Consider the following 26,087-nt stretch of genomic DNA (forward strand, 5'->3'; position numbering starts at 1 on the left):
TTTTATTCAAACTTGTATCAAAGCAGTTACAGCAAATAAACCCCGGGAGACATTCTTCCCAACAATCACCTACACAGTTTGCACAGATTTTCCTCCTTTTTCACCCCCACTCCCCATCACCCCCCCCCCCCCCCCCCCCCCCTCAACGAACAGCTCCTCAAACACGGTCACAAACATCCCCCATCTCTTCTCAAACTCCCCTGCTGAGCCCCTTAACTCATATTTTATCTTCTCTAACCGCAGGAAGTCGTACAGGTCACCCAACCATGCTGCTATCCCCGGAGGCGATGCAGAGAGGCGAAGGCCGTAACATCGGCCTTCCTCCTCTCCAAGGAACTGGAGACTGCTGGCCAGTCAGGAATGCCAGTATAAGGTGGAACTTTCTCCTGGGTCAGGGATGGAAATTCCACCTGCTGCCAATCAAAGTTTATTGGAGCATAAACTGGCTGTGGAACAGTTGGAATTGGCAGGAATATGTTCCCGCCAACTCTTCAGATGGCAGAGAAGAAGACCCGGAATCTGAAAAATTCTGACACTTGCAGTTTTACATGTGCTCCAACCCTACTCCTGGAACTTCATGATCACCAGGGAAAATCAGCTGCAGCCAAAGATTCCTAAACCATGAACTCGCCATTTCTTTACCTTTCAATATTGAACTTTAATTTGGCTAGCAAAATAACTATATATAGTATAATTTGTAAATCTTGCACCTTTGTATGTGTGTGAATGTAGGTTGCGAAAGATTGAGGAGTGCATATTTAACTTTTGAAATATTTGCTGTCTTTTCCTGAGTGGGTTTTTAACATCAAGAAAAACTAACCCTTTTTTAATTTCATATCAAGAAAATCTGTCAGGTGCATTTTTTTGCAGTCAGGACATAAATGCTTAAACAGAATTTGAGTAAAATAGCTTTATTCTTCTGAATTATTCAACAAACCCTGTTACAGCCAGGCTTGAGGGTGGTATCATAGGTTAGTCTTTGCGGGCGTCATGGTGGCACAGTGGTCAGCACTGCTGCCTCATGGCGCCTAGGACCCGGGTTTAATCCCGGTCCTGGGTCACCGTCCATGTGGAGTTTACACATGCTCCCCGTATCTGCGTGGATCTAACCCTAACAACCCAAAGATGTGCAAGGTGCTTGAATTGGCCATGCTAGATTGTCCCTTAATTGGAAAAAAAATAATTGGGTACTCTGAATTCAGAATCATTTGTGCCCCTCCTCGTCTAGCCATTTTCTTTGGTTATTTTCTGAACTAGCAAATTTATGTACAATGAATCCAAGACTGCTCGACAAATAGTTAGTTTATGTACCTACATTTTGGCCTGAAATGCTGAAAAGAAGCTCTGGGATTCCTTTCCACAGCCTTGCCCCACTGGCTCCTACACCTCATCATGAACAGGTTTGAACAAAGCTACAAATGTCAATCCTGGTTGAACTTTGCCAAGAGTCATCAAGTGTGCCATACAGTGTTGCAAATCATTGAACTATCTTGATTTCATCGTTATGTATTTATTTCTTTTCTGTGAGCTCAGTTCTTACGCAAAATGTTTATCATTGATGAATCTTTGTTTTTCTAGTATTTTTGTGTGCATTAGCAGACCTATCCCACATAAAATGAAGGTCCTTATGATTCCATTTGGTACGCTAAAGCTACGAATAATGAATGTCAATTCATCGATCCTGGCTAATCGCAGAAACAGAGTTTTCGGGATATTGAAGACACAATTCAGATCATTCTTATCAACTAACAAGACTTGTAACCCTCAGAATTTCACAGACTATGAATCTATCAAACAGCAATACAAGCCACAAGTGCCAGAATACTTCAATTTTGCCAGGGATGTCCTCGATAAGTGGAGTGAAGAGGAAAAGGTATTTTAGCACAGTGGGCTAAATAGCTGGCTTGTTAAGCAGACCAAGGCCAGCAGCACGGGTTCAATTCCCGTACTAGCTTCCCGAACAGCCGCCGGAATGTGGCTTTTCACAGTAACTTCATTTGAAGCCTATTCGTGACAATAAGCAATTTTCATTTCATTTATAATCCTCCTGTGTGACAAACACAGTTTATTTTTAGACTTAATGATCAGTTTCTGCCAAACTTTAAAGGTACATGTTTCATCAAAATGTTTCAATTAGTTGAATAGTCAATGCAGTTTATGCGCTCTGGCTAAAATAAGTGAGTTTTTATATTTGAAACACTGAAGGCCCGAATTTGATATCCAAAGTTCAGGTGTGGGTCTCACCTGGAAATGGAAGAAATCATGCGAGAAGACTACTCCAGGGTGGGAGCATGTCCCGATGTCAGCGCGGACTTAAGGGATATTCAGGTCGAAGTGTGCTCGCCGTCAATTAACAAACTAATTTAAATGATTAGAATTTAACATTTTACGTCTGTACGTTGACAGATGAGTTGATAATCAAGGTGGCCTTTATGTTTAAGCTGAAACCTGGATCCAGGGTGGGAGCTTAAATAAAATTAACAAATTTGTCTGAGGACTGAGGTCTGTATATGATTGTGCTGCCGAGACTCTTGTAGCATATTTTTCCATCGATTTATTTTTACCGGTCAGCAGCTTCCTGACACAGCTCTGCAACAGCTGTCCTGCTGAGGGAGCACATTGGAAGCACCAGCCTGCACCCTCCCTGTTCTTACTGCACACCCTTCCTAGCAGTGCTCCACCTTTACCAGGGTGTGTTTCTCAGTAGTTGGCAAATTAATGGTGCAGCCAGGAACACATTTTGCACCCACTTCCTGGCCCGCTGAGTGCACACACCCAAGTGATAAATTCAGACCTAAGACCACCCCAATTATAACAACTCTAAAATGGTATATGGCTTAATGTGAGAAAACAGAAGTAATTTTCCCAATCTGACTGGTTTTCTGAAATTACAAGAACTACATAAGTATTCATTTAAATTTGATTGAAAACTTGCAAAAATATTAGAAATACGACATTCATGGACAACTTTTAATTGTCCAGAATTTGTGGTATCAAAAGCTGGATTATGACAGTGCCAATAATTGGAACTAAGTTAAGTTTTTCTAAAGGATAAACGTGCTAAATGTGTTATTCCTAAGTCTTATTTATTCAAATAATACTGTAAGGTTTATGGGCCCTGACGGTATTCCACCATCATACTGCTCCAGAACTTGCTGCACCCCTAGCCAAGGTGTTCCAGTACAGCTGCAACACTGACATCGGCCCAGCAATGTGGAAAATTACCCAGATATGCCCTGTGCACAAAAAGCAGGACAAATCCAACCCAGCCAATTACTGTCCCATCTGTCGACTCTCCATCATCAGTAAAATTATGTTAGTTTGGGTTCCACCGGGGAGATCCCACTCCTGACATCATTACAACCTTGATTCATACATGGACAAAAGAGCTGAACACCAGAGGTGAGGTGAGAATGACGGTCCTGTTGGACATGACCTAAAGGTTCCTTTGTCTAGGGTCTCACCCCCACAACCCAAAGATGAGCAGGGTAGGTGGATTGGCCACACTCAATTGCCCCTTAATTGGAAGAAAAAATAATTGGGTACTCTAAAGGTTCCTTTGTTTCTACTCTGGATAAAACTGATGCAACAACTTGGATGATGTTTCACCAAGGGGGTACACCTTTATTAAACCACTGAGCAATAGTACATACTCACAATAATAGTTTCTTATTCTTATGACTCTGTGTGCCAACGTCTGCCTCAGTGATCAATCCAATGATAAAATCCTCAATGCATGTCTTCTGAGCAAGTTGCAAAATTGTTCCAACTACTGCAGCCTAGATGGTTCTGTGGGATCTCTCTTTCACCCTTTTTTGCTAAAGATAAAAGTTGTTTTTTGGTCCATTTAATTGGTTTCCAATTACTTCAGTCCTCATTTCCATACCTTTGCAAAATATCATGGTAGGCCCCACCCAAAGGTTACATTTCAAGTCAAATTGACTCTGCTTTGTTATCTCAAACACCGTTATCAGTCTCATAGCTGGGGGAAACTGGCATATTTACTGCCCTTAATAAGGCTCTGTCTACTTATTATCCCTGGTACGAGTCCTTCTAAAGTTTAAGTCATTTTGTAGAACTTTGCTGATGCTAGCAAAGCTTTACCTTGACTAAATTGACCATCATGTTTTGAGCCCACAGTGCAGCTGAATACAATTCTTTACATAACTTCAGTTTTCAGATCTTTTGTCTCAATATTCCATGTTCCCATCATGAGACAGACTCCACACCTGTTTAATACCACAACCAGTCCACCTCGATTAATATAAAATTAAGGAACGGTTACATAGTTCAAAGTAATTGTACATTAAAAGGATAAATAATAAATTAAATTACAGTCCTTGACATCAAAGCAGCATTTGGACGAGTGTGGCATCAAGGAGCCCTAGCAAAACTGGAATTAATGAGAATTAGGGGAAAAACTTTCAATAATTGGAGTCATACCTAGCACAAAGGAAGATAGTTGTAGTTGTTGGAGATCAGTCATCTTAGCTGCAGGACATTATTGCAGACGTTTCTTTAGGTAGTGCCCGAGGCCCAATCATCTTCATTTGTTTCATCAATTATCTTGCTTCCATCATAAGTTAAAAAGTGGAGAGATTTGCTGATGTTTGCACAGTGTTCAGCACCATTCATGCCCACTTACACACTGAAGCAGTCAATGTCCAAATGCAGCAAGACTTGGACAATGTACAGGCTTAGGCTGACAAGTGGAAAGTAACATTCACACGATACAAGTGCCAGGCAGTGACCATCTCCAACAAGAGAGAACCTAACCATTAGCCCTTAACCATCACTGAATTCTCCACTATCAACATGCTGGGGATTACCTTTGACCAGAAACTCAACTGGTCTAGCCATACAAATATTGTGGCTACAAGAACAGGTTAGAAGTGCCAAATCCTGCATTGGGTAACTCACCTCCTGACTCCCCAAAGCCTGTTACTATCGACAAGATACATATGAGAAGTGTGGTGAAATACTCTCCACTTGCCTGGATGAGTGCAGCTTCAAAGACACTCAAATAGCTTGACACCATCTAAGACAAAGCAGCCTGCTTAATTGGTAGCCCATCCACACACTTTCACTCCCTTCATCATCTACAAGATGCACTGCATGAACTCACCAAGACTCCTCAGATAGCACCTTCCAAGCTCATGACCGCTCCCATCTAGGACAAGGGTAGCGGAACGCCACTTCCTGGAAGTTCCCCTCTAAGCCACTCATCATCCTGACTTAGAAATATATATGGCGTTTCCTTCATTGTCACTGAGTCAAAGCTGAAACTCCCTCCCTAGTAGCACCGTGGGTGCATCTACCCCATATGGACTGCAGCAATTCAGAAGGCAGTATGGGCGCGATTCAGTGGCCTCGTCACACCCATCTTGGTGTCGGGCTGAGGCCTTTGAATCCGCGAGAGGTCTCTCACGAGATTTGCGACATTTGAAACGTCCTGTGAGATTCAACGCAATCTCGTGAGAAGTCACAATCTGGACCTCACTGGGCGTGTTCCAGATCAGCATATTTAATTGAGCAGTATGGCTCATTTAAATAAATGTTCGCTAGATTCACCTGGGACTCAATGGCTGGGCCTGGGGACCTCGCCAGGGCACCATTTAGTACTGGTCCACACAAACATGGACCAGTTGTAATGGCTGGGGAGGTCTCCCATGCCATTGGAGTGGTCAGGGACAGAGCAGGGTGGTACCTTTTTTTTAAATGTATTTTATTACAAACATGTATCAAAAAAGGTTACAGCACATAAACATCCCGGGTAACATACTTCCCAACAATCAACTATACAGTTTGCACAATGTTTTCCCCCTTTTCAGCCTCCCCCCAGCAGGGTGGTACCTTGGCTTTCATTCTGGCATCCAGGCATCTTGGCAGTGTTACCCAAGCACCCTGGTGGTGTCATCCTGGTATTGCCAGGGTAGCACTGGCATGGGTACTGCCAAGCTGGCAGTGCTTGGGTGCCAAGTTGGCACTGCCAGGAATCAGTCTCAGGGGCCTTACCCCTTAGAGAGAGGTTGATTTTGGGGGGGGGGGGGCTGAAAGTGGGGTGGCAGGGTATTTAGGGCAGCTTTCCAAAATGGCACCTGATCTGCAAGTAAAGGAGCCTTTCATGCTGGTGAACATCAGCTAACCAGCAGGAAATCCCTCTAATGCAGTCTGAGGAGAGAATCTCCCTGAGGCCCAAAAAGAAACAAATTGCCGCTGCAAGTGCCGAGAAACACCCCACTAAACACATCATTCGTTGGACTTTAACTCAAGTTCACTTATCATGCCCATGGTGGTTTTACTTGTCTAATAATATTTCCATTGATATTTCTGCAGGCTGGAAACAGAGCTTCAAACCCTGCTTTGTGGTGGTTGAGTGAACATGGGCAAGAGGTGAAATGGAACTTTCAAGACCTCGAAGTCTACTCTAAGAAGGTGGCCAATATTATGTCAGAAGCCTGTGACCTACGCTTAGCTGATCGAGTTATTGTTATCCTGCCACGGGTTCTGGAATGGTGGCTTATAAACATAGCATGCATGAGAACAGGTAAAAGTTTTGTTGTCAATATGACTGTTGAGATGGATATTTAACAAAATGCATTTTACTGTCTTCTTCCTTTAAGAGATTATCTCAAAACAGCTAATTTAAACATCAAATCCTTGCAAGGAGTTCCTGATTAATGTATACAAATGTCTCTTAGTTGTCATATTTGGAACAATTTCTGTTAAATCTGTGCAATTGTTGGCAAAATAGGTACTGATCTCAGTCTACTGGAACTGAATTAATGCATGTAGAAGTAGCCATTGATCTGCAGGTGCTTCTGTGATTGTGTCCTTTCCAAACATACATAATTCGTCAGCCTCTGATTTATCGGGATTAATTACTCATGCAAGCCATACATTGATAATGACATCAAAGCTAGTGTATCAACAAAAATATTTAAATGGAATAAAAATTGCAAGAATTATATTAACCAGGTTCTGATGCTGAACCCGGGCCCTCGGGAGGCCATATTCGTGGTGTCAGACCAGCCGGGGTTGGAAAAGGGTGCGGAGGCAGATGTAGCCTTCGCCTCGTTGATCGCCCAAAGGCGGATCCTGCTGGGATGGAGAGCTTCTTCTCTACGCTGTGCCCTGGCGTGACGGGAGGACCTGTTGGAATTCTTAACTCTTGAGAGGGTTACATTTGAACTGAGGGGAAGGATGAAGCGGTTCTACAATTCATGGCCATTATTCATTATGCATTTTCAAGAATTGGATAACATCGAACATTAGTGTGTGGGGAGGGGAGGGGGGGGGGTTGAAAGGGTTGGTGGGAGGGGCACTGTATGTGTTAATGGTGACTATGGGTGATTCCTGATTCCTTTTTGTTATTTGTTTATGTTAACATGCATGCTGCTGTTTGGGGGTTTGGTGGGCGGATGGGATTGCTGTTGTTGATATGGGGATTGACATTGTATTCGTTACTGCTTATTGTTTATGGTTGGTGGGTGTAAATTTGGGAGAAAATGTCAAAGAGGAGGAAAATAAAAAAATTTTTCAAAAACAGGTTCTGGTTTAGATTTTTTATTGATTCCATGGGAACCTTGATTTCTGCTTGGGTAGTTGAATTATTTTCCAGCCCACAATAAAGATTTATTTCTGTGACTAAAGAATATATAGATTACAGGTATGAAACTAGAGTACTAGAAAAACTGGAGGTCTTATCTCATAGTGGGCCAAATCGTCACCTTTGAATCTGAAGCTCAGGGTTTGTATCCCTTTGCAGGACTTGTTGGCCATGGAAGGTCAGTTCATAACGCAGAGGAATTGCTGGGTCAGCCATGCTTGATGTTGGGTGATGCCCTTCATGCTATATAGTCATTTGCTTTAAGCTAATGTCCTGTTCCTGGAAAAGTGAGCACATGAGAACACCCGCCCACACATAGTGGACACCCCGATGGAGCTCCCCAGAGGAAGGAAAGGAGGCAGTGCCAAAACACTGCCCAAGCATGGTCCCCCCACCCCTATAGCCTTCCAGGGGCTATATCTACTTGTGTGCCCCTGGTTAGTTCCCTTCACCTGGCTGCTCTGGAACAGTTGTAAACTTCACGGGCGGAATTCTCCGCTCCCGCGAAAAATTGGGAAGGCCGTCGTGAACTCGGCCGAGTTTCACGACGGCCTTGGAAGCCGCTCCTCTCACCTTATTCACCCCCACCCGGGGGGCTAGGAGCGGCGCTCCGTTCTTCTCGGCCGCCAGACCTTGACGCTTGCTGGCCGGCTCCAATCCGCGCATGCGTGTTCTGACGTCACGACGGCTGACCGCTCAAACCCGCGCATGAGCGGTTGTCGTCTTCCCCTCCGCTGCCCCGCAAGACGTGGCGGCTTGATCTTGATCTTGTGGGGCGGCGGAGGGGAAAGTGCGTCGCTTTGAGACGCCAGCCAGTCCCCTCCTGAGCACGGCCGTGGTGCTCACTCCCCTCTCCCCCACAAGCATCAAACGGCACTTTGGCGCCCATGTTCACGACGGCAGCGACCAGGTGTGGTTGCCGCCGTTGTGAACCGGTTGGGAACGACAGGCCCCTTCGGGCCGGAGACTCGCCGGTCGCTGTGAAAAACGGCGAGCGGCGATTCTTCCGAGTGGGGGGTGGGAGAATCATGGGGGTGCCAGGGGGCGTGTTGTGAGTCGCCCAGCCCTCCCGCAATTCTCCCACCCAGCGTGGGGCCCCACATCACCGAGTGAGACGGGGAATCCCAATGTGGGGAGATGGTACAGTGGGGAAGCCTGCTAATGATTTTAAGATGTGTTCAAATGTGGTTCCCAACCTTCTTGGGTGGGAACTTTGTTGAGTTAATGGTGGGGGGCGGGGATGATTACATCTCGCGAATATGGCGTGGGGGTTTTCATTTTTCGCCTCTCACGAGATTTTGCACCCATCCCGGTATCTGTTTATTATTGTTTGTTCCTTTAAAACATTTCAAGTCCGAATTGATAATTTAATTCCAATTTGCTTTAGTGGTTAAGTCTGCAAATATTTAGGATGTGGAGATGCCGGCGTTGGATTGGGGTGAGCACAGTTAGAAGTCTTACAACGCCAGGTTAAAGTCCAACAGGTTTGTTTCAAATCACTAGCTTTCGGAGTACTGCGTTCACCTGAGGAAGGAGCAATGCTCCGAAAGCTAGTGGTTTGTAACAAACCTGTTGGACTTTAACCTGGTGTTGTAAGACTTCTAACTGTGCAAATATTTAGGCATTAATCTTTTTACTTGTGTTCTGATTAGGTACTGTATTGATTCCTGGTACAAGTCTGTTATCAGCCACGGACATTTGCTACAGGCTGCAGGCCTCCAATGCAAAATGCATCATTACAGATGAAAGCCTGGCAGATGCTGTAGACTCAGTGGCATCAAAGTGCCCTTCTCTCAAAGCAAAGGTGACTATATCATATAAAGATAGAGAGGGATGGATGAACTTCCAGGACCTTTTCCGGTTAGTAATAACTATTTACATGGAGTTATTTTGAAACTGGTTTTGCATCATTTCCTCAAATAAAATATACATCCAGTAAATGTATAGATTTTTTAAAGATGTTCTCAGGAAATTAGGTTAGTCAATTTAACACATAGAATTGCAAGCAATAACTATTAATAACTAGTCAATAAATTTGATGAATTTTAATAATATGCTTGGAAATTCTTTAAAAATCAAACAGTTTTGAGCACTTTAACTGTTTGGTCAATTGATAAAGCTATGGGTGGTATTTACCGAACATCCCGCCACACGTTTTTCGGTGGCGGAGGATCTACTGGTCCTGCCATTGTCAACAGGATTTTGTCGTTGCCAGGAAACCCATGCACCGGCATGGGACCGGAATTTTTCACCGACGTGAATAGCCGGTAACGCCAAAGCTATATGCCATATTATTTTTTGTTGATTATTTATAGTTAATTCTTTGTTTATTTTGCTGTAATTTGGCAATATCATTAATTATTAACTCAGATAGCCAGACGCTGAAGGGTAGAACACTAAGCGGGCACAAATCCCAGAATGGCCACTAAATCTCGCGAGCAGCCAAAAGTGGGGTTTGCGGCAGATCTTCCCCACCTGCCTCCAGTGACATAATCAGAATGGGCATGATTTCCATAAATTTAAACACATTAACAGACACTTACCAGGCTTGACTTTGCAACGTCTGCTCATCAACTGTCTTCTCTCCCAGTTGGTGTGGCATAATGCTGCCGCGAATCACGACTGGTTTTCAAAAACAAAAACGTTGTGATGACCACGGGTAAGTATAGCCCCCGGTTGGTGAGGGCCCTGGCACTGTGCCTGACAGAGCCCCTCTTGCAGTGTCTACCTGGTGAGGGGAGCGATGTCTGTGAAGGGTGGAGTGCCCCTGTGGTGTTGGGGCACGCCAATGCTTGCGTGATGCGGGGGAGGCAATGCTTGGCGTGAGTCCCAATGTCCATGGTATGATGGAGAGGTTGCTTTTATTTAAGTTGCCAATCGGGGCACCCTTTTTTCCTGGCCTTGTAGGCTTCTATAGGCCCCACTCCTCCAGCTGACTATTTGATTCTCATTACCCTTTTAAAATGTACAGAATGTTGGTTAATACGGAGAGAAAAGCCAGTTGTGAAGCCTGCAAGCTTCACACAGATTTCTTGTCCGAGCAAACATTCTGTGCATTTTTGTGAACATTCCGATCTAGATTTTCAATCCCTCTTTGAAAAGGGCTGTCCAAATGCAAGGTTGTATTGGAACTATTGTTTATTTCAATAGGGTTTCATTTCTGTTGTTTCATCCTATACTAATTCGGCATTAACAAAATTGTTAATGATGTAGGGCGTGATTGCACAATGCACCCGACCCCTATGCCCGATACGATCTAGATCACTGCCTCGCTGAGTGTGATCCAAATCAGCATATTTAAATGAGTCATTGAACAAATTTAAATATGCTCAGCTCGCTCAAGACCAGAGTCTCCTGGTTCCTGGTGTACACCGGCCCAACAGCGAAGCCCAAAACCAAATGGAAACCAGATCCGATAGCTACGCCTGGGGGCCCGGAAACCATTGGAGCACCCAGGTGGTCGGGGACAGGGCAGTGGTACCCAAGCACTGTCAACCTGATGCCTCGGCAGTGCCAACCTGGCACCCTGACATTCTGTACATTCAGTGCACTGCAGGGGCACTGCAAGGATGACAGACTGGTAGTGCCAAAGTGCCCGGGTGGCATTTTGATCACGGGGCGTCAGTCCTAGGGGTGCTTGCCCATGTGAGGTGGAATGCGGGGATTCGAGGAATCCCCAACAAGTGAGTTGAGACGTTGGGGGGTTCCAGTCGTCATGTCAGGGGGTCGAAATATTGAGGGACCATTTTAAAATGGTGCCCCGATCGTTTCTTGCACTGCTGAACTTCGCTCGTCGGAGCTCCTCGGTGCAGGAAATGAGGCTCCGTTCAGCCTCAGCAGGGCATTCCCCGTTGAAGCCTAATAAAAAACAGAGGGCGCGATTCTCCCAAAAGGAAACAAAGATCTCTAGCGAGCGCGCTTAGCTGCGTGTTTTCTGGCACTCACAGCGACTCGCATTGAATAAGGGGCCTGAACAGGGAACGCGCGGCCAATGCCGCACATAGCCGCATTTTGTACCGTTTTATTCTGGCGAGCGGAGCTCCCCATTGTAGTGAGAGATCGGGACGCCATTTAAAAATGGGGTTGCAATCCAAGTTCCCCGAAACAATCCCAAACATCACCTGGAGGTGGGCCGCCATTGGAGGGTTGAAAGGATAGTGCTGGTGGGGGCAACCGGGAGGCAACCGCTCGCAGCATCAGCATGCCAACTCTTGAATCGTGTGTACCTGTTCTGGGGGCAACCCTTGTCTCAGCCTGTCTGCCCCACCCGTAACTCCCACCGACTGCCAAGACCTCTGGTTGTGCATTTCCCTTCACACTTGAATGCACCTCAAGTAGCCTGGTTTGAACCTAACCAATGTTTATAAACATCTAGGAGTTATTAGCTTTCACTTCCTCTTTTTCTCAGCAGAAAGTATTCAACTGCTTTTGATGTGCTAATGACCTGTGAATCATAGCTAGATGTTTATAAACGTTGTGATTAGCTTTTGCTGGTTGGAGTCATGCCTCAGGGCCGTGCCCTGTGCCTAACCATCTTCAGCCGTTTCATCAATGACCTTCCTTCCATCATGAGGTCAGATGTTTGCTGATGGAGGTGGTCGCTGATATGGGCGGGTCTCTGGTGGGGAGATGGGGCTGGAGAGTGGGGTGGGCAGATTTGCATTGTTGGGGAGGGGCCCTCTAATGGACATTGGGAACACCAACCTGAAATACTTAGCGCCTTGCTCCACCATGTCAGGGCCACGCTGGTGTAAGTACTTGCACAAATCCATGCCAACATGAATCACATTCCAGAGGGACACAGCAGCACAGAGGTGTGGAGAATTTGGTGTCCAGCCCATTAATAGGGGCTGGTTTAGTTCACTGAGCTAAATCGCTGGCTTTTAAAGCAGACCAAGCAGGCCAGCAGCACGGTTCAATTCCCGTACCAGCCTCCCCGGACAGGCGCCGGAATGTGGCGACTAGGGGCTTTTCACAGTAACTTCATTGAAGCCTACTCGTGACAATAAGCGATTTTCATTTCAAATTTTCATTTTCATAATAGGATGCAAAATCATTTTGACTATTTGCATCCTTCCGCTGGCGTGGGCCGTGAACTTTAATGCCACCGCAAGCAAGGAACGGGACTATCACAAACAGAGATTCAGCTTTTTCCCCGACACAGGACTCTCTAGCACATCGGCAACTCCGCCCGCTGCCAGCGGTGGGCAGCAGAGAATACAGCACACTGTATAATATTTAAAAATAATAAAAATATATTTTTAAAAATATAAAAAATACTGATGCAAAAAAAAGGGCATTTTAAATAACTGAACTCAAGAGGTTAAAGCACCTGGCCTGGATGGATTGTATCCATGCATTTCAAAAACAACTAGGGAAATGAAAGCAGAGGCATTTTTAACTTATTTAATAATTTGTTTGGAAAAAGGTGTAATGTCAGAGGACTGGTGGATAACGAATGTAATTTGAATGTATCCAGGGAATTATATACCAGTCAGATTAATATTGATGGGAGGGAAAATAATGGAAATTATAATATAAAATGGAATATAGGACAACTAAAAAAGCAATAAGGGGGAAGAAGTTGAAATATGAGTGTAATCTAGCTAGTAATATAAAAGATGAGATTTTTTTTTCAATATATGAAAGATATGAGGGAGGCAAAAATAAACATTGGACCACTGGAAAATCAGGCTGGAGAAGTTATAATAGGAAACAAAGAAATGGCAGAGGAAATGAAAAGTTACTTTGCAACCGTCTTCATGGTGGAAGTCACTACAGTAGCGGGATGCCAGAGCTCCAGGAGAATCAGGGGGCAGAGGTGAGTGTAATGGCCATCACTAAAGATAAGGTTTTGGAGAAACTGAAAAGTCTGAAGGTGAACAAATCACCTGACCGGATGAACTACACCCCAGGGTTCTAAAAGAAATAGCTGAGGAGATTGTGGAGGTATTGGTGGTGCTGTTTCAGGAGTCGCAGAGGACTGGAAAGTGGCTAATGTAACACCACTGTTTAAGAAGGGAGAGAGGCAGAAGACGGAAAATTATAGGTCAGTTAGCCTGACTTTGGTCATTGGTAAGATTTTAGTGTCCATTATTAAAGATGAGATCGCGGAGTACTTGGAAGTGCATGATGAAATAGGACTGAGTCAACACAGCTTTGTCAAGGGGAGGTCATATCTGGCAAATCTGTTAGAGTTCTTTGAGGAGGTAATACAGATGTTCGATAAAGGAGAACCAGTGGACGTGATTTATTTAGATTTCCAGAAGGTCTTTGACAAGGTGCTGCATAGGACCGTGTTCTTCAAACTTTTTTTCCGGGAACCCATTTTGTACCAACAGGCCGAGCTTCGCGACCCGCGCCGGCTGACCTTCGCGACCCACCATTTTCTCTTGCCTAGTTTGCTGCTGACATAAATGGAGGAAATGGTTTTGGGTCCCTTTGGCCCTCGTACACGCTCCTCCAATGGAACCCGTTGGATGAAGGTGAAACCTTCTGGGTTTGGAAAGTATGGAGACTCCATCTGTCCAAAGTTCTGCATTTTTTTCTGGTAAAATCATTTCATTTCAACCCACCCCACCCCCCGAGCTTGTAAAAGTAAAAATAAATTGAATAAAATAAATGAAAAAAATAAAAATTAAATGAATAAAACCCCCCCGAACTTGTAAAACAAAAAGCTGCGACCGTTTTTAAAAAAGCGGCCGCACTGCACATGCGTGCCCGATCATCGGCGCGCATGCGCAAAACTATGCGCATGCGCGCCGATGATCTGGCACACATGTGCAGTGTAGCTGCATTTGTTTTACATGTTCGTGGCCATTTTGTAGGCCGTTTGCAGCCGGCGATTTTAACAGCCGGTGCTACGGCTATTGCACGCAGATTTGTGCGCAGATTTGCGTGATCGAGAGCGCCGCGACAGACTGCTCCGCGACCCTCCTGACACCCGCGCACGACCCACCTGCGGGTCGCACCCTTGAGTTTGACAATGCCTGGCATAGGAGACTGTTAAATAATTTAAGAGCCCATAATGTTGAGGGTAAGATCCTGGCATGGATAGAGGATTGGCTGACTGGCAGAAGACAGAGAGTGGGGATAAAGGTGTTTTTTTCAGGATGGCAGCTAGTGACGAGTGGTGTGCCTCAGGGGTCGGTGCTGGGACCACACCTTTTCACAATATACATTAACGATCTGGAAGAAGGAACTGAAGGCACTGTTTGCAGATGATACAAAGATATGTGGAGGGACAGGTAGTATTGAGGAAGCCGGACGGCTGCAGAAGGACTTGGACAGGCTAGGAGGGTGGCAAAGAAGTGGCAGATGGAATACAGTGTGCAAAAGTGTGAAGTTATGTACTTTGGAAGGAGGAATGGGGGCATAGACTATTTTCTCAATGGGGAAAATGCTTACGAATTCAGAAGCACAAAGGGACTTGGGAGTCCTTGTTCAAGATTCTCTTCAGGTTAACGTGCAAGTTCAGTCGGCAGTGCAGAAGGCAAATGCAATGTTAGCATTCATGTCGAGAGGGCTAGAATACAAGAGCGGGGATGTACTTCTGAGGTTGTGTAAGGCTCTAGTCAGGACCCATTTGGAGTATTGTGAGTAGTTTTAGGCCCCATATCTAAGGAAGGATGTGCTGGCCTTGGAAAGGGGCCAGAGGAGGTTCACAAGAATGATCCATGGATTGAAGAGCTTGTCGTATGAAAAACGGTTGAGGACTCTGTGTCTGTACTCGTTGGAGTTTAAAAGAATGAGGGGGTTAACAAGAACAAAAAAAGTACAGCACAGGAACAGGCCCTTCGGTCCTACAAGCCTGTGCCGATCATGCTGCCCGTCTAAACTAAAATCTTCTATACTTCCGGGGTCTGTATCCCTCTATTCCCATTCTATTCGTGTATTTGTCAAGATGCCCCTTAAATATCACTATCGTCCCTGCTTCCACCACCTCCTCTGGCAGCGAGTTCCAGGCACCCACCACCCTCTGTGTAAAAAATATTGCCTCGTACATCTCCTCTAAACCTCCCCCCTGCACCTAGTACCATAAACCTCTGCCCCCATGTAATTGACCCCTCTACCCTGGGAAAAAGTCTCTGACTATCCACTCTGTCTATGCCCTTCATAATTTTGTGGACCTCTATCAGGTTGCCCGTCAACCTCCTTTGGTCCAGTGAGAACAAACCAAGTTTATTCAACCTCTCCTCACAGCTAATGCCCTCCATACCAGGCAACATCCTGGTAAATCTCTTCTGCACCCTCTCTAAAGCCTCCACATCCTTCTGGTAGTGTGCCGACCAGAATCGAACACTACACTCCAAGTGTGGACTAACTAAGGTTCTATACAGCTGCAACATGACTTTTCAATTTTTATACTCAATGCCCTGGCCAATGAAGGCAAGCATGCCGTATGCCTTGTTGACTACCTTCTCCATCTGTGTTGCCCCTTTCAGTGGCCTGTGGATGCGTGGACTTCCACCGGCCGGCGAAGGCCTTTTGGCCCCGGCTGGCAGGACGCCAAAGGCCGTTCGCGCCGGCCGGCGGAGCGGGTGCCACTCCGGCACGGGCCTAGCCCCTAAAGGTGCGGAGAATTCCGCACCTTTGGGGAGGCCCGACGCCGGAGTGGTTCACGCCACTCCATCCCCCCGCCCCACCGGGTAGGGGAGAATCCTGGCCCTCGTCTTTTTGGATCTCAATGTGACCTAGACTATCTACACACCCTTCTCTAGACTCAACATCCACCAATTGCTTCTCTTTGATGAATACTGATGCAAAGTATTCATTTAGTACCTCGCCCATTTCCTCTGGCTGCACACACAGATTCCCTCCCCTGCCCTTCAGTGGGCCAACCCTTTCCCTGGCTTTTTATGTACATGTAAAAAGCCTTGGGATTTTCCTTAACCCTATTTGCCAATGGGGTTCTTATTGAAATTTATAGGATACTGCGAGGCCTGGATAGAGTGGACATGGAGAGGATGTTTCCACTTGTAGGAAAAACTAGAACCAGAGGGCACAATCCCAGACTAAAGGGACGATCATTTAAAACTGAGATGAGGAGGAATTTCTTCAGCCAGAGGGTGGTGAATCTGTGGAATTCTTTGCCGCAGAAGGCTGTGGTGGTTCAAATCACTGAGTATCTTTAAGACAGAGATAGATAAGTTCTTGATTAATAAGGGGATCAGGGGTTATGGGGAGAAGGCAGGAGGATGTGGATGAGAAAATATCAGCCATGATTGAATGGCGGAGCAAACTCGATGGGGCAAGTGGCCTAATTCTGCTCCTATGTCTTATGGTTTTAACAAAATACAGAATAGAAGGAAACCTAGAAAGGGAAAAAATATAATCATAGAATTGTCAGCCTGGATTCCAAAACTGGAAATTTTGTTTGGCCAACCATACTGAATTTATGAGAAGGTAGCAAAGAGAGCGATAGACCATGGTAGTGCAGTCGATGTCATTTATCTGGATGAGATGAATAAGATTCCCATAATAGGCTAATGAACAAAGTCAGAGAATGCAGTCAGGGACAAATGATAAAATGAATTGCTATTGCTCGCTGACTTTAAGATAGAAAGCGGCCAGTGGGAGTAAAGGGTAATTATTCAGAGTGGCAGAAGGTGGGTTCTCGAGTTCCACAAGGATCAGCGCTGTGGCCTCTGTACTGTTCACAATTTACATTAATAATTTGGACTTTAGATTTCTAAATTTGCAGATGTCACAAAATTGGAAACATGGGTAGTAAGAAGGACTGCAAGAACTTAATGTCCTTAATGAGGACATTGATAAATATTTAGAATAGTTAAAAAATTGGAAAATGAAGTTAAACAGAGCTAAATATGAGGCATACATTTTGGTCAGAAGAATAAGAAGATCACTTATTGCTTTGGAAGATGCCTGTACACTCTGCGTTTTGACTTCCTCAGTCCTGGCATCAAAAAACTTCCAACGTACTGGGTATGAAGTGCTTATTGATTACCCAGACAAATTAAACTAACAAATTTGCTTGTTGCTTATAGCATTTGAGCAAGACAACTTTCTTTAGCTTAAAGTAAAAGCAACTTACTGCAGATGCTGGTATCTGAAATAAAAACAAAAAATACTGGACTATCTCAGCAGGTCTGAAACCATCTGTGGGGAGAGAAGGCAGCTAATGTTTCGAGTCTGGATGATTCTTTGTCAAAGCTCTGACGAAGAGTCATCCAGACTCAAAATATTAGCTACCTTCTCTCCCTACAGATGCTGTCAGACCTGCTGAAATTGTCCAGCATTTTCTGTTTTTGTTCTTTTAACTTAAACCGTCTTTTGTCTTGATATCTTTTTAAAATGTGCTCTTCTTTACAAAAAATTAAAAATAACTAGTTTTACAAGTTATTTTGAAAATATAATTAAAAATTGACAGTGGTCTTAATTCTACCTCCCAAGGAATGCATCAAAAGATCACAAGTGTGCAAATACCAAGAGTTCAGATCCAATGGCCATTTTCTTTACCAGCGGAACCACAGGAACTCCAAAAATGGCCTTGCACACCCACTGCAGTTATGGAATGGGTCTTGAAATGAATGGAAGGTCAGTTAACATGTTCATATATCAATGTGAATTATATACAATAACTTTGTATTGTTAAATCTGGACCTTGGGCACTATTAAAACAAAATAAATTGTGGAGGTCTATTCGAGCCTATGCCTAAAATAAACCAGAAATGTTTTTGTTGTGGAGAATAATGTGTTTACTATATTTTTTTAAATTATATTTATTGTCTTCCTGCATTACATGCCATCACACAGGACGGCAACCTGCTTGCATTCTGCAACTAAATACAAAGTTGGGAGCTTGAGAATCTGCCAGATATACGAAATGTGTTGTTAACAGAATATATTATTGATCTCAAGCTGTACTGTTGAGCGTGAGGTTAGAAATGGTCAGTGTGGTGACATTGTTCCTTGTAGGGCCTGTTTTCCAGGTAGAAAACAAGGTAAAAGGACCAATTTTTTGGGGTGATGTCTCTCATCCTGCGAATAGTTGAAATAAGTTAAATATCATATTGGCCTTGGGTGATAAACAGATACCCTGGACAGCACTATAAATGTTCTTAGGCCACATGCATATATTAATGAAATCTACCTCTTTAAGGACCGATTGCAGAAGTAGGGCTGCACTGAGCAGAGCACATGGCAAGCCTGAGCCTCAAAGATTTACCAGTCTTTGTTGGATCCTTGCAAGTGGCCAACAACAAAAGGGTCAGGTTATTTTTCCTTTATTATGACATGGTGCTAGGAGGAGCAGGATTGCTTCCCACAACGCCGAGGCACTCCTCAGAGCTGCAGCTAAGCTGCACAGTTCCCCTCCCTCTTTCTGCACTTCCTCTCATGACAAAAGTTCGAGAAACAGATGTCCAATTTGTTCATCTTAAAAACATCTCTGGAGGTTTGATAGTAACCACAGCTCACTGGTAATATTGAAATGAAGCCTGGAGCCAGCTTCTTGTATGTGAAAGAAGTGCGTCAACCGCTCTGTGCCTGAAAATGGATCTAAACGAAGATTTAACCTGATGTGTTTATGTTACATTAACTAAAATACCCAGTTATATGGGGAATTGGAACATATGGAATAGAATTTTGTGGGCTGTTGCTGATGGATTTCCAGGCAGCCAGGGGTCAGTAAAATTTCCCCCGTGTCTTTCCTGCCAGACCAACCCACTAACTCCTAACTTGTCCATGGGTGGGCACAGCCTAGGGCAGGATGCCAGCCCATGTCCCAGTTGAGAACCTTAAGTGGTCAATTATTGGTTATTTTAGGGTCACTCACACCCGCCACCATCCTGCCACACAATGTAGGAACCAGCAGAAGGAATTCAGGGGTGCAAGGAGGCCTGCCATGTTACCCTTCTTGGACCCCAAGTGGGAGAAGTGGGCCTCTGTCACTGATCCCCTTTCTAGATGAAGCGCCCCCTCAAATACTTAACACCGCAGGTGCTCTCTTCCAGCCTTGTCTTCCCCTCTTTCCCCCCTCCCACTGGATTTCCTCCCAGGTGACCTCCAACTAATTAACCCCCTTTGAGCATTAAATGGTTATACCGCAGGTGCTCCCTTCCTGCCTTTTCATCAGTATCCCCATTCTCTCTCTCTCTCCCCCCCCCCCCCCCCCCATCCACTCCCCCTGGATTTCCTCCCAAGTGACCAACACCCACCTCCAGCTAATTCAATCTCTTGGAGCATTAAATAGTTCCAGGGAAATTGACATGAGGAGGGATGTATTTCCTGCTGACTCGTAAATTGACAGGTGGAAAATGCCACCTGTTAAATGCTGCCCATATCGTGTAACTGATGTTAACCATTTGCCTTGCAAAATGGTGCATACGGATCCAAACAATCTGAATGCAGATTGCTACTCTGTTTAGTAACAAGTCACAGAATTATCTAATTGTGATCTGGAAAGTTGCGATTACATGTATCCTCTGTTGGTTTGATAGGAAATAAAAAATTTGAACAACGTTTTCCAGGTTTTGAACGTTGGGAGGTTACATGTATTCTCTGTCAAAATTAAACCATGCTCTGGAGCAGTGGGGCAACATAGGCTAATGTGTGAGGGGGGATGGGTTGCAGAGTGGATGTACCATAGGGTCATGCACAACTAAATATAGAAGAAAAACTGAGTCAGTTTAGAAGGCAGAGCAAAGGGAAACATGTTAAGGTGCAAGGGAATATGAGCAGGGCTGGATGGCATTTATATTAATGCAAGGAGTCTTTTAGCTGAAGCAGATGAACTGAAGGCACTGGTTAACACATGGGAGTATGATATTATTGCTACCACAGTGATATGGTTGCAGGAGGGCAGGACTGGCAGCTCACTATACCAGGGTATAGAATCTTCAATGAGTCTGGGGCGGGGGTGTGAAAGAGGAGGCGATGTCTCAATATTGATCAATAAGTCTGTTACTGCAGTGAAGAGGAATGATATTGTTGCAGGCTCCTCATTTGAGGTCATATGGGTAGTACAGAAAATCAAAAAAGGGGCAATCACTTTTCTGGGAGTGTTACCAAATTATGAAGGATATAGATATGGTAGATAGGAAGAAACTTGTTCCCTTAGTTGAGGAGTCAATAACCAATGGGCATAGATTTAAGGTAATGGTAGCAAATTTAGAGGAGATTTGAGGTGGCAATCAAGAACTCACTGCCTGAAAGGGTGGTAGATGCAGGAAACAATTAAGAAGTATTTAGTTGAGCACTTGAAACACCATAGCATACAAGGCTATGCACCGTGCTGAAAAACACGATTAGAATAAATGCTTGATAGCTGGTGCAAAGATGATAGGCCTAAGGGCCTATTTCTGTACTGAAAAAGCCTATGACTATGATTCTTAAGTGGGCTACAAGAGTGGCCCTCCTTCCATCTCAGTGAGCCACAAGCTTGAAATCAGGCATGTGCACTAACCATGATCCCCATGAATACACATTGAATATTTCAGAATGAAAATGCTACGTTATTCATATATCAATAGAACTGTCAACAATTTCAAATAGAAAAACAAAAATTACACTTGCCTTATGTATACTACAATTTACTGTGCTTGTCAAAGCTAGTACCAACTACTCCCAGAAGTTATACATTTCTTAATTACACAAATATGTGCTGTAAGAACAAAGACAAAGAAAATTACAGCACAGGAACAGGCCCTTCGGCCCTCCCAGCCTGCGCCGATCCAGATCCTTTATCTAAACTTGTCTCCTATTTTCCAAGGTCTACTTCCCTCTGTTCCCGCCCATTCATATATCTGTCTAGATGCTTCTTAAATGATGCTATCGTGCCCGCCTCTACCACCTCCGCTGGTAAAGCGTTCCAGGCACCCACCACCCTCTGCGTAAAAAACTTTCCACGCACATCTCCCTTAAACTTTCCCCCTCTCACTTTGAAATCGTGACCCCTTGTAACTGACACCCCCACTCTTGGGAAAAGCTAATTTCTATCCACCCTGTCCATACCTCTCATAATTTTGTAGACCTCAATCAGGTCCCCCCTCAACCTCCGTCTTTCCAACGAAAACAATCCTAATCTACTCAACCTTTCTTCATAGCTAGCACCCTCCATACCAGGCAACATCCTGGTGAACCTCCTCTGCACCCTCTCCAAGGCATCCACAGCCTTCTGGTAATGTGGCGACCAAAACTGCACGCAGTATTCCAAATGTGGCCGAACCAAAGTCCTATACAACTGTAACATGACCTGCCAACTCTTGTACTCAATACCCCGTCCGATGAAGGCAAGCATGCTGTATGCCTTCTTGACCACTCTATTAACCTGCGTTGCCACCTTCAGGGTACAATGGACCTGAACTCCAAAATCTCCCTGCACATCAATTTTCCCCAAGACCCTTCCATTGACCATATAGTCTGCTCTTGAATTTGATCTTCCAAAATGCATCACCTCGCATTTGCCTTGATTGAACTCCATCTGCCATTTCTCTGCCCAACTCTCCAATCTATCTATATTTTGTTGTATTCTCTGACAGTCCTCCTCGCTATCTGCAACTCCACCAATCTTAGTATCATCTGCAAACTTGCTAATCAGACCACCTATACCTTCCTCCAGGTCATTTATGTAGATCACAAACAACAGTGGTCCGAGCACGGATCCCTGTGGAACAACACTAGTCACCCTTCTCCATTTTGAGACACAACCTTCCACCACTACTCTCTGTCTCCTGTTGCCCAGCCAGTTCTTTATCCATCTAGCTAGTACACCCTGAACCCCATACGACTTCACTTTTTCCATCAACCTGCCATGGGAAACCTTATCAAACGCCTTACTAAAGTCCATGTATACGACATCTACAGCCCTTCCCTCATCAATTAACTTTGTCACTTCCTCAAAGAATTCTATTAGGTTTGTAAGATATGACCTTCCCTGCACAAAACCATGCCGCCTATCACTGATAAGTCTATTTTCTTCCAGATGGGAATAGATCCTATCCCTCAGTATCTTCTCCAACAGTTTGCCTACCACTGACGTCAAGCTCACAGGTCTATAATTCCCTGGATTATCCCTGCTACCCTTCTTAAACAAAGGGACAACATTAGCAATTCTCCAGGCCTCTGGGACCTCACCCGTGCTCAAGGATGCTGCAAAGATATCTGTTAAGGCCCCAGCTATTTCGACCCTCGCTTCCCTCAGTAACCTGGGATAGATCCCATCCGGTCCTGGGGACTTGTCCACCGTAATGTTTTTTAGAATACCCAAAACTTCCCCCTTCCGTATGACAACTTGACCGAGAGTATTTAAACATCCATCCCTTGCCTCAACATCCATCCTGTCCCTCTCCTTTGTGAATACCGATGCAAAATACTCATTAAGAATCTCACCCATTTCCTCTGAGTCCATGCATAAATTTCCTCTTTTGTCTTTAAGTGGGCCAATCCTTTTTCTAGTTACCCTCTTGCTCCTTACATACGAATAAAATGCTTTGGGATTTTCCTTAACCCTGTTAGCCAAAGATATTTCATGACCCCTTTTAGCCCTCTTTATTGCACGTTTGAGATTCGTCCTACTTTCCCGATATTCCTCCAAAGCTTCATCAGTTTTGTGTTGCCTCGATCCTATGTATGCTTCCTTTTTCATCTTAGCTAGTCTCACAATTTCACCCGTCATCCATGGTTCCCTAATCTTGCCAGTTCTATCTTTCATTTTCACAGGAATATGTCTGTCCTGCACTCTAATCAACCTTTCCTTAAAAGACTTCCATATTTCAAATGTGGATTTACCCTTAAACAGCTGCTCCCAATCCACATTCCCTAGCTCCTGCCAAATTTTGTTATACTCTGCCTTTCCCCAATTTAGCACTCTTCCTTTCGGACCCCTCCTGTCCTTGTCCATGAGTATTCTAAAACTTACGGAATTGTGATCGCTATTCCCAAAGTAATCACCGACTGAAACATCAACCACCTGGCCGGGATCATTCCCCAATACCAGGTCCAGTATGGCCCCTTCCCGAGTTGGACTATTTACATACTGTAGGTATTTATTTTTATTTATATTTATTTATCATTATTTATTTTAATCAGTAAACCCTCCTACTCCTGATTAGCTTTACTATTGCTTTTAGAAAAACTTTATTATGAAGAAAATCTTACCGTTAACAATAAAATGTAAATTTAAAGATAAATGAGGGCAATAAGTAATAAAATACTCACCGATCCACCATTCCACCCTCAGCCTTTATTTTCTTGTGCTCCTTTATCCTCCCAGTTCTGCGCTTAGGCTTGCTCTTCCGTGTGGTCATTTATACTTCCAGATCTGCTCTTGGTCTCATTCTTTATCACGTCCTTTTATCATCCCAGCTCCGCTCTTGCTCTTTCTTGCACTCTTATATCACCCAGCTCTGCTCTAAGTATCTCTCTTTCTCATGTTCTTTTATCTCCCTAGTCTCACTCTCGCTCTTTCCCACGCCCTTTACCTCCCAACTCCGCTCTCACTGTCGCACGCTCCGCTCTGACTCTCAACAAAATGTCTCACGAGATGCAGTCAGAACCATGATGAGCCACAGGTTGCACACCACTGCTCGAGAATAGACATTTTCTTTTACACCTTTTACTTTGGCAATGAGGACTTGTTTCTTAATTTGTTTGTATGGGCAAGTTCACTTCCTTTGAAATGAATCACTTCCTACAATTTTACTCTTGCAAACTTGCCTTCCATTTTCTTTCTACTCCTCCTCTCCACCAGTTTTGCAGCTCCGTAGTAGGTGTCAGCACAGATGCTGGAATTTGAAACAAAAACAGAAAATACTTGAAAAACTCAGCATGTCTGGTGGTATCAGTAGGGAGAGAAAACAGAGTTAACGTATCATGACCATTTGATTCTTCTTAAGAACTAAGAGGAAAACGTGTTGAATTATATACTGTGTAAGAGGGGTGAAGCAGCTGGACATGTCAGTAGCACAATTTTCGAAGGTGGCATCATCAGAACACATGCGACGGAAGTGAAGAAACTGGGAGAATGGAATGAAGTCCTTACAGGGAGCAGGGTATGAAGCGCAGTAGTCGTGACAGTGGGTGGGCTTGTAATGAATATTGGTGATCAGTCTATCACTGGAAATGGATACAGAGAGGTCAAGGAAGGGAAGTGTCCGGGATGGACCATAACGAATGGACGAGGGGTGTGGAAGTTGGAAACAAAATTGATAAAAACAGCACGGAGGCACAGTGGTTAGCACTGTTGCTTCACAGCGCCAGGGTCACAGGTTCAATTCCCGGCTTCGGAAATCTACACATTCTCCCTGTGTGGTCTGTATGGACCTCCTCCGGGTGCTCCAGTTTCCTCCCACAAGTCCCGAAAGACGTGCTGTTGGGTAATATCGACATTCTGAATTCCCCCTCGAACAGGTGCCAGAATGTGGCGACTAAGGGATTTTCACAGTAACTTCACTGCAGTGTTAACATAAGCCTACTTGTGACAATAAAGATCATTGTAAATATTTCCAGTTCAGGACGAGAGCATAAAGCGGCACCAATAAAATCATCGATGTAATGGAAAAGAGTTGCAGGGGTGGGCCTGAGTAGGACTGGAAAATGGACTGTTCCACATAACTCCTAAAAGACAGGCATAACTGGGACCCATACAGGTACCCTTGGCCACACTTTTTATTTGCAAGAAATGAGACAAGTTAAAGCTGTTCCATACCTCCTATACAATATAATACCCAACACATTTTCCCTCTTTTTCAGTTCTGAAGAAGAGTCAAATGGACTTGAAACATTAACTCTGTTTTCTCTCCCTACAGATGCTGCAAGACCTGCTGAGATTTTCCAGCATCCTTAGTTCTGTTTCATCACATACAAACCTCACCTGGCATCCGCAAATGCATATGTTTGCAGAGATTAAGGATGCTCATAAAGAGTACCTTGAATCACTTTTCATTCTTTTTCGTCCTCTTTTTCTCTTCTCCGGTAATGCAATGACAGCTAAGTCACCTTAGAACATAGAACATAGAACGATACAGCGCAGTACAGGCCCTTCGGCCCACGATGTTGCACCGACATGGGAAGTCAAAAACTAAAGGCCATCTAACCTACACTATGCCATTATCATCCATATGCTTATCCAATAAACTTTTAAATGCCCTCAATGTTGGCGAGTTCACTATTGTTGCAGGTAGGGCATTCCACGGCCTCACCACTCTTTGTATAAAAAACCTACCTCTGACGTCTGTCCTATATCTGTTACCCCTCAATTTAAGGCTATGTCCCCTCGTGCTAGCCACCTCCATCCGCGGGAGAAGGCTCTCACTGTCCACCCTATCTAACCCTCTGATCATTTTGTATGCCTCTATTAAGTCACCTCTTAACCTTCTCTCTAACGAGAACAACCTCAAGTCCATCAGCCTTTCCTCTTAAGATTTTCCCTCCATACCAGGCAACATCCTGGTAAATCTCCTCTGCACCCGTTCCAAAGCTTCCACGTCCTTCCTATAATGAGGCGACCAGAACTGTA

At 44.5% G+C, this 26,087-nt stretch overlaps 1 protein-coding gene across 7 annotated transcripts in view; it reads left to right on the forward strand.

Moving 5' to 3' along the window:
- LOC119978905 (acyl-coenzyme A synthetase ACSM3, mitochondrial-like) overlaps positions 1–26,087 on the forward strand; it is a 104,078-nt gene that overhangs the window by 36,575 nt on the left and 41,416 nt on the right. For all 7 annotated transcript variants that reach the window (XM_038820839.1, XM_038820836.1, XM_038820835.1 and 4 more), the window contains 4 exons: positions 1,579–1,873; positions 6,337–6,547; positions 9,262–9,469; positions 18,023–18,166. In XM_038820839.1, the coding sequence (XP_038676767.1) occupies positions 1,616–1,873; positions 6,337–6,547; positions 9,262–9,469; positions 18,023–18,166 (821 nt within the window). In that variant the 5' untranslated portion in view covers positions 1,579–1,615. The remainder of the gene's footprint in view (positions 1–1,578; positions 1,874–6,336; positions 6,548–9,261; positions 9,470–18,022; positions 18,167–26,087) is intronic.

The sequence above is a fragment of the Scyliorhinus canicula genome, chromosome 15, assembly GCF_902713615.1.
Source record: "Scyliorhinus canicula chromosome 15, sScyCan1.1, whole genome shotgun sequence".
Classification (NCBI taxonomy): domain Eukaryota; kingdom Metazoa; phylum Chordata; class Chondrichthyes; order Carcharhiniformes; family Scyliorhinidae; genus Scyliorhinus; species Scyliorhinus canicula.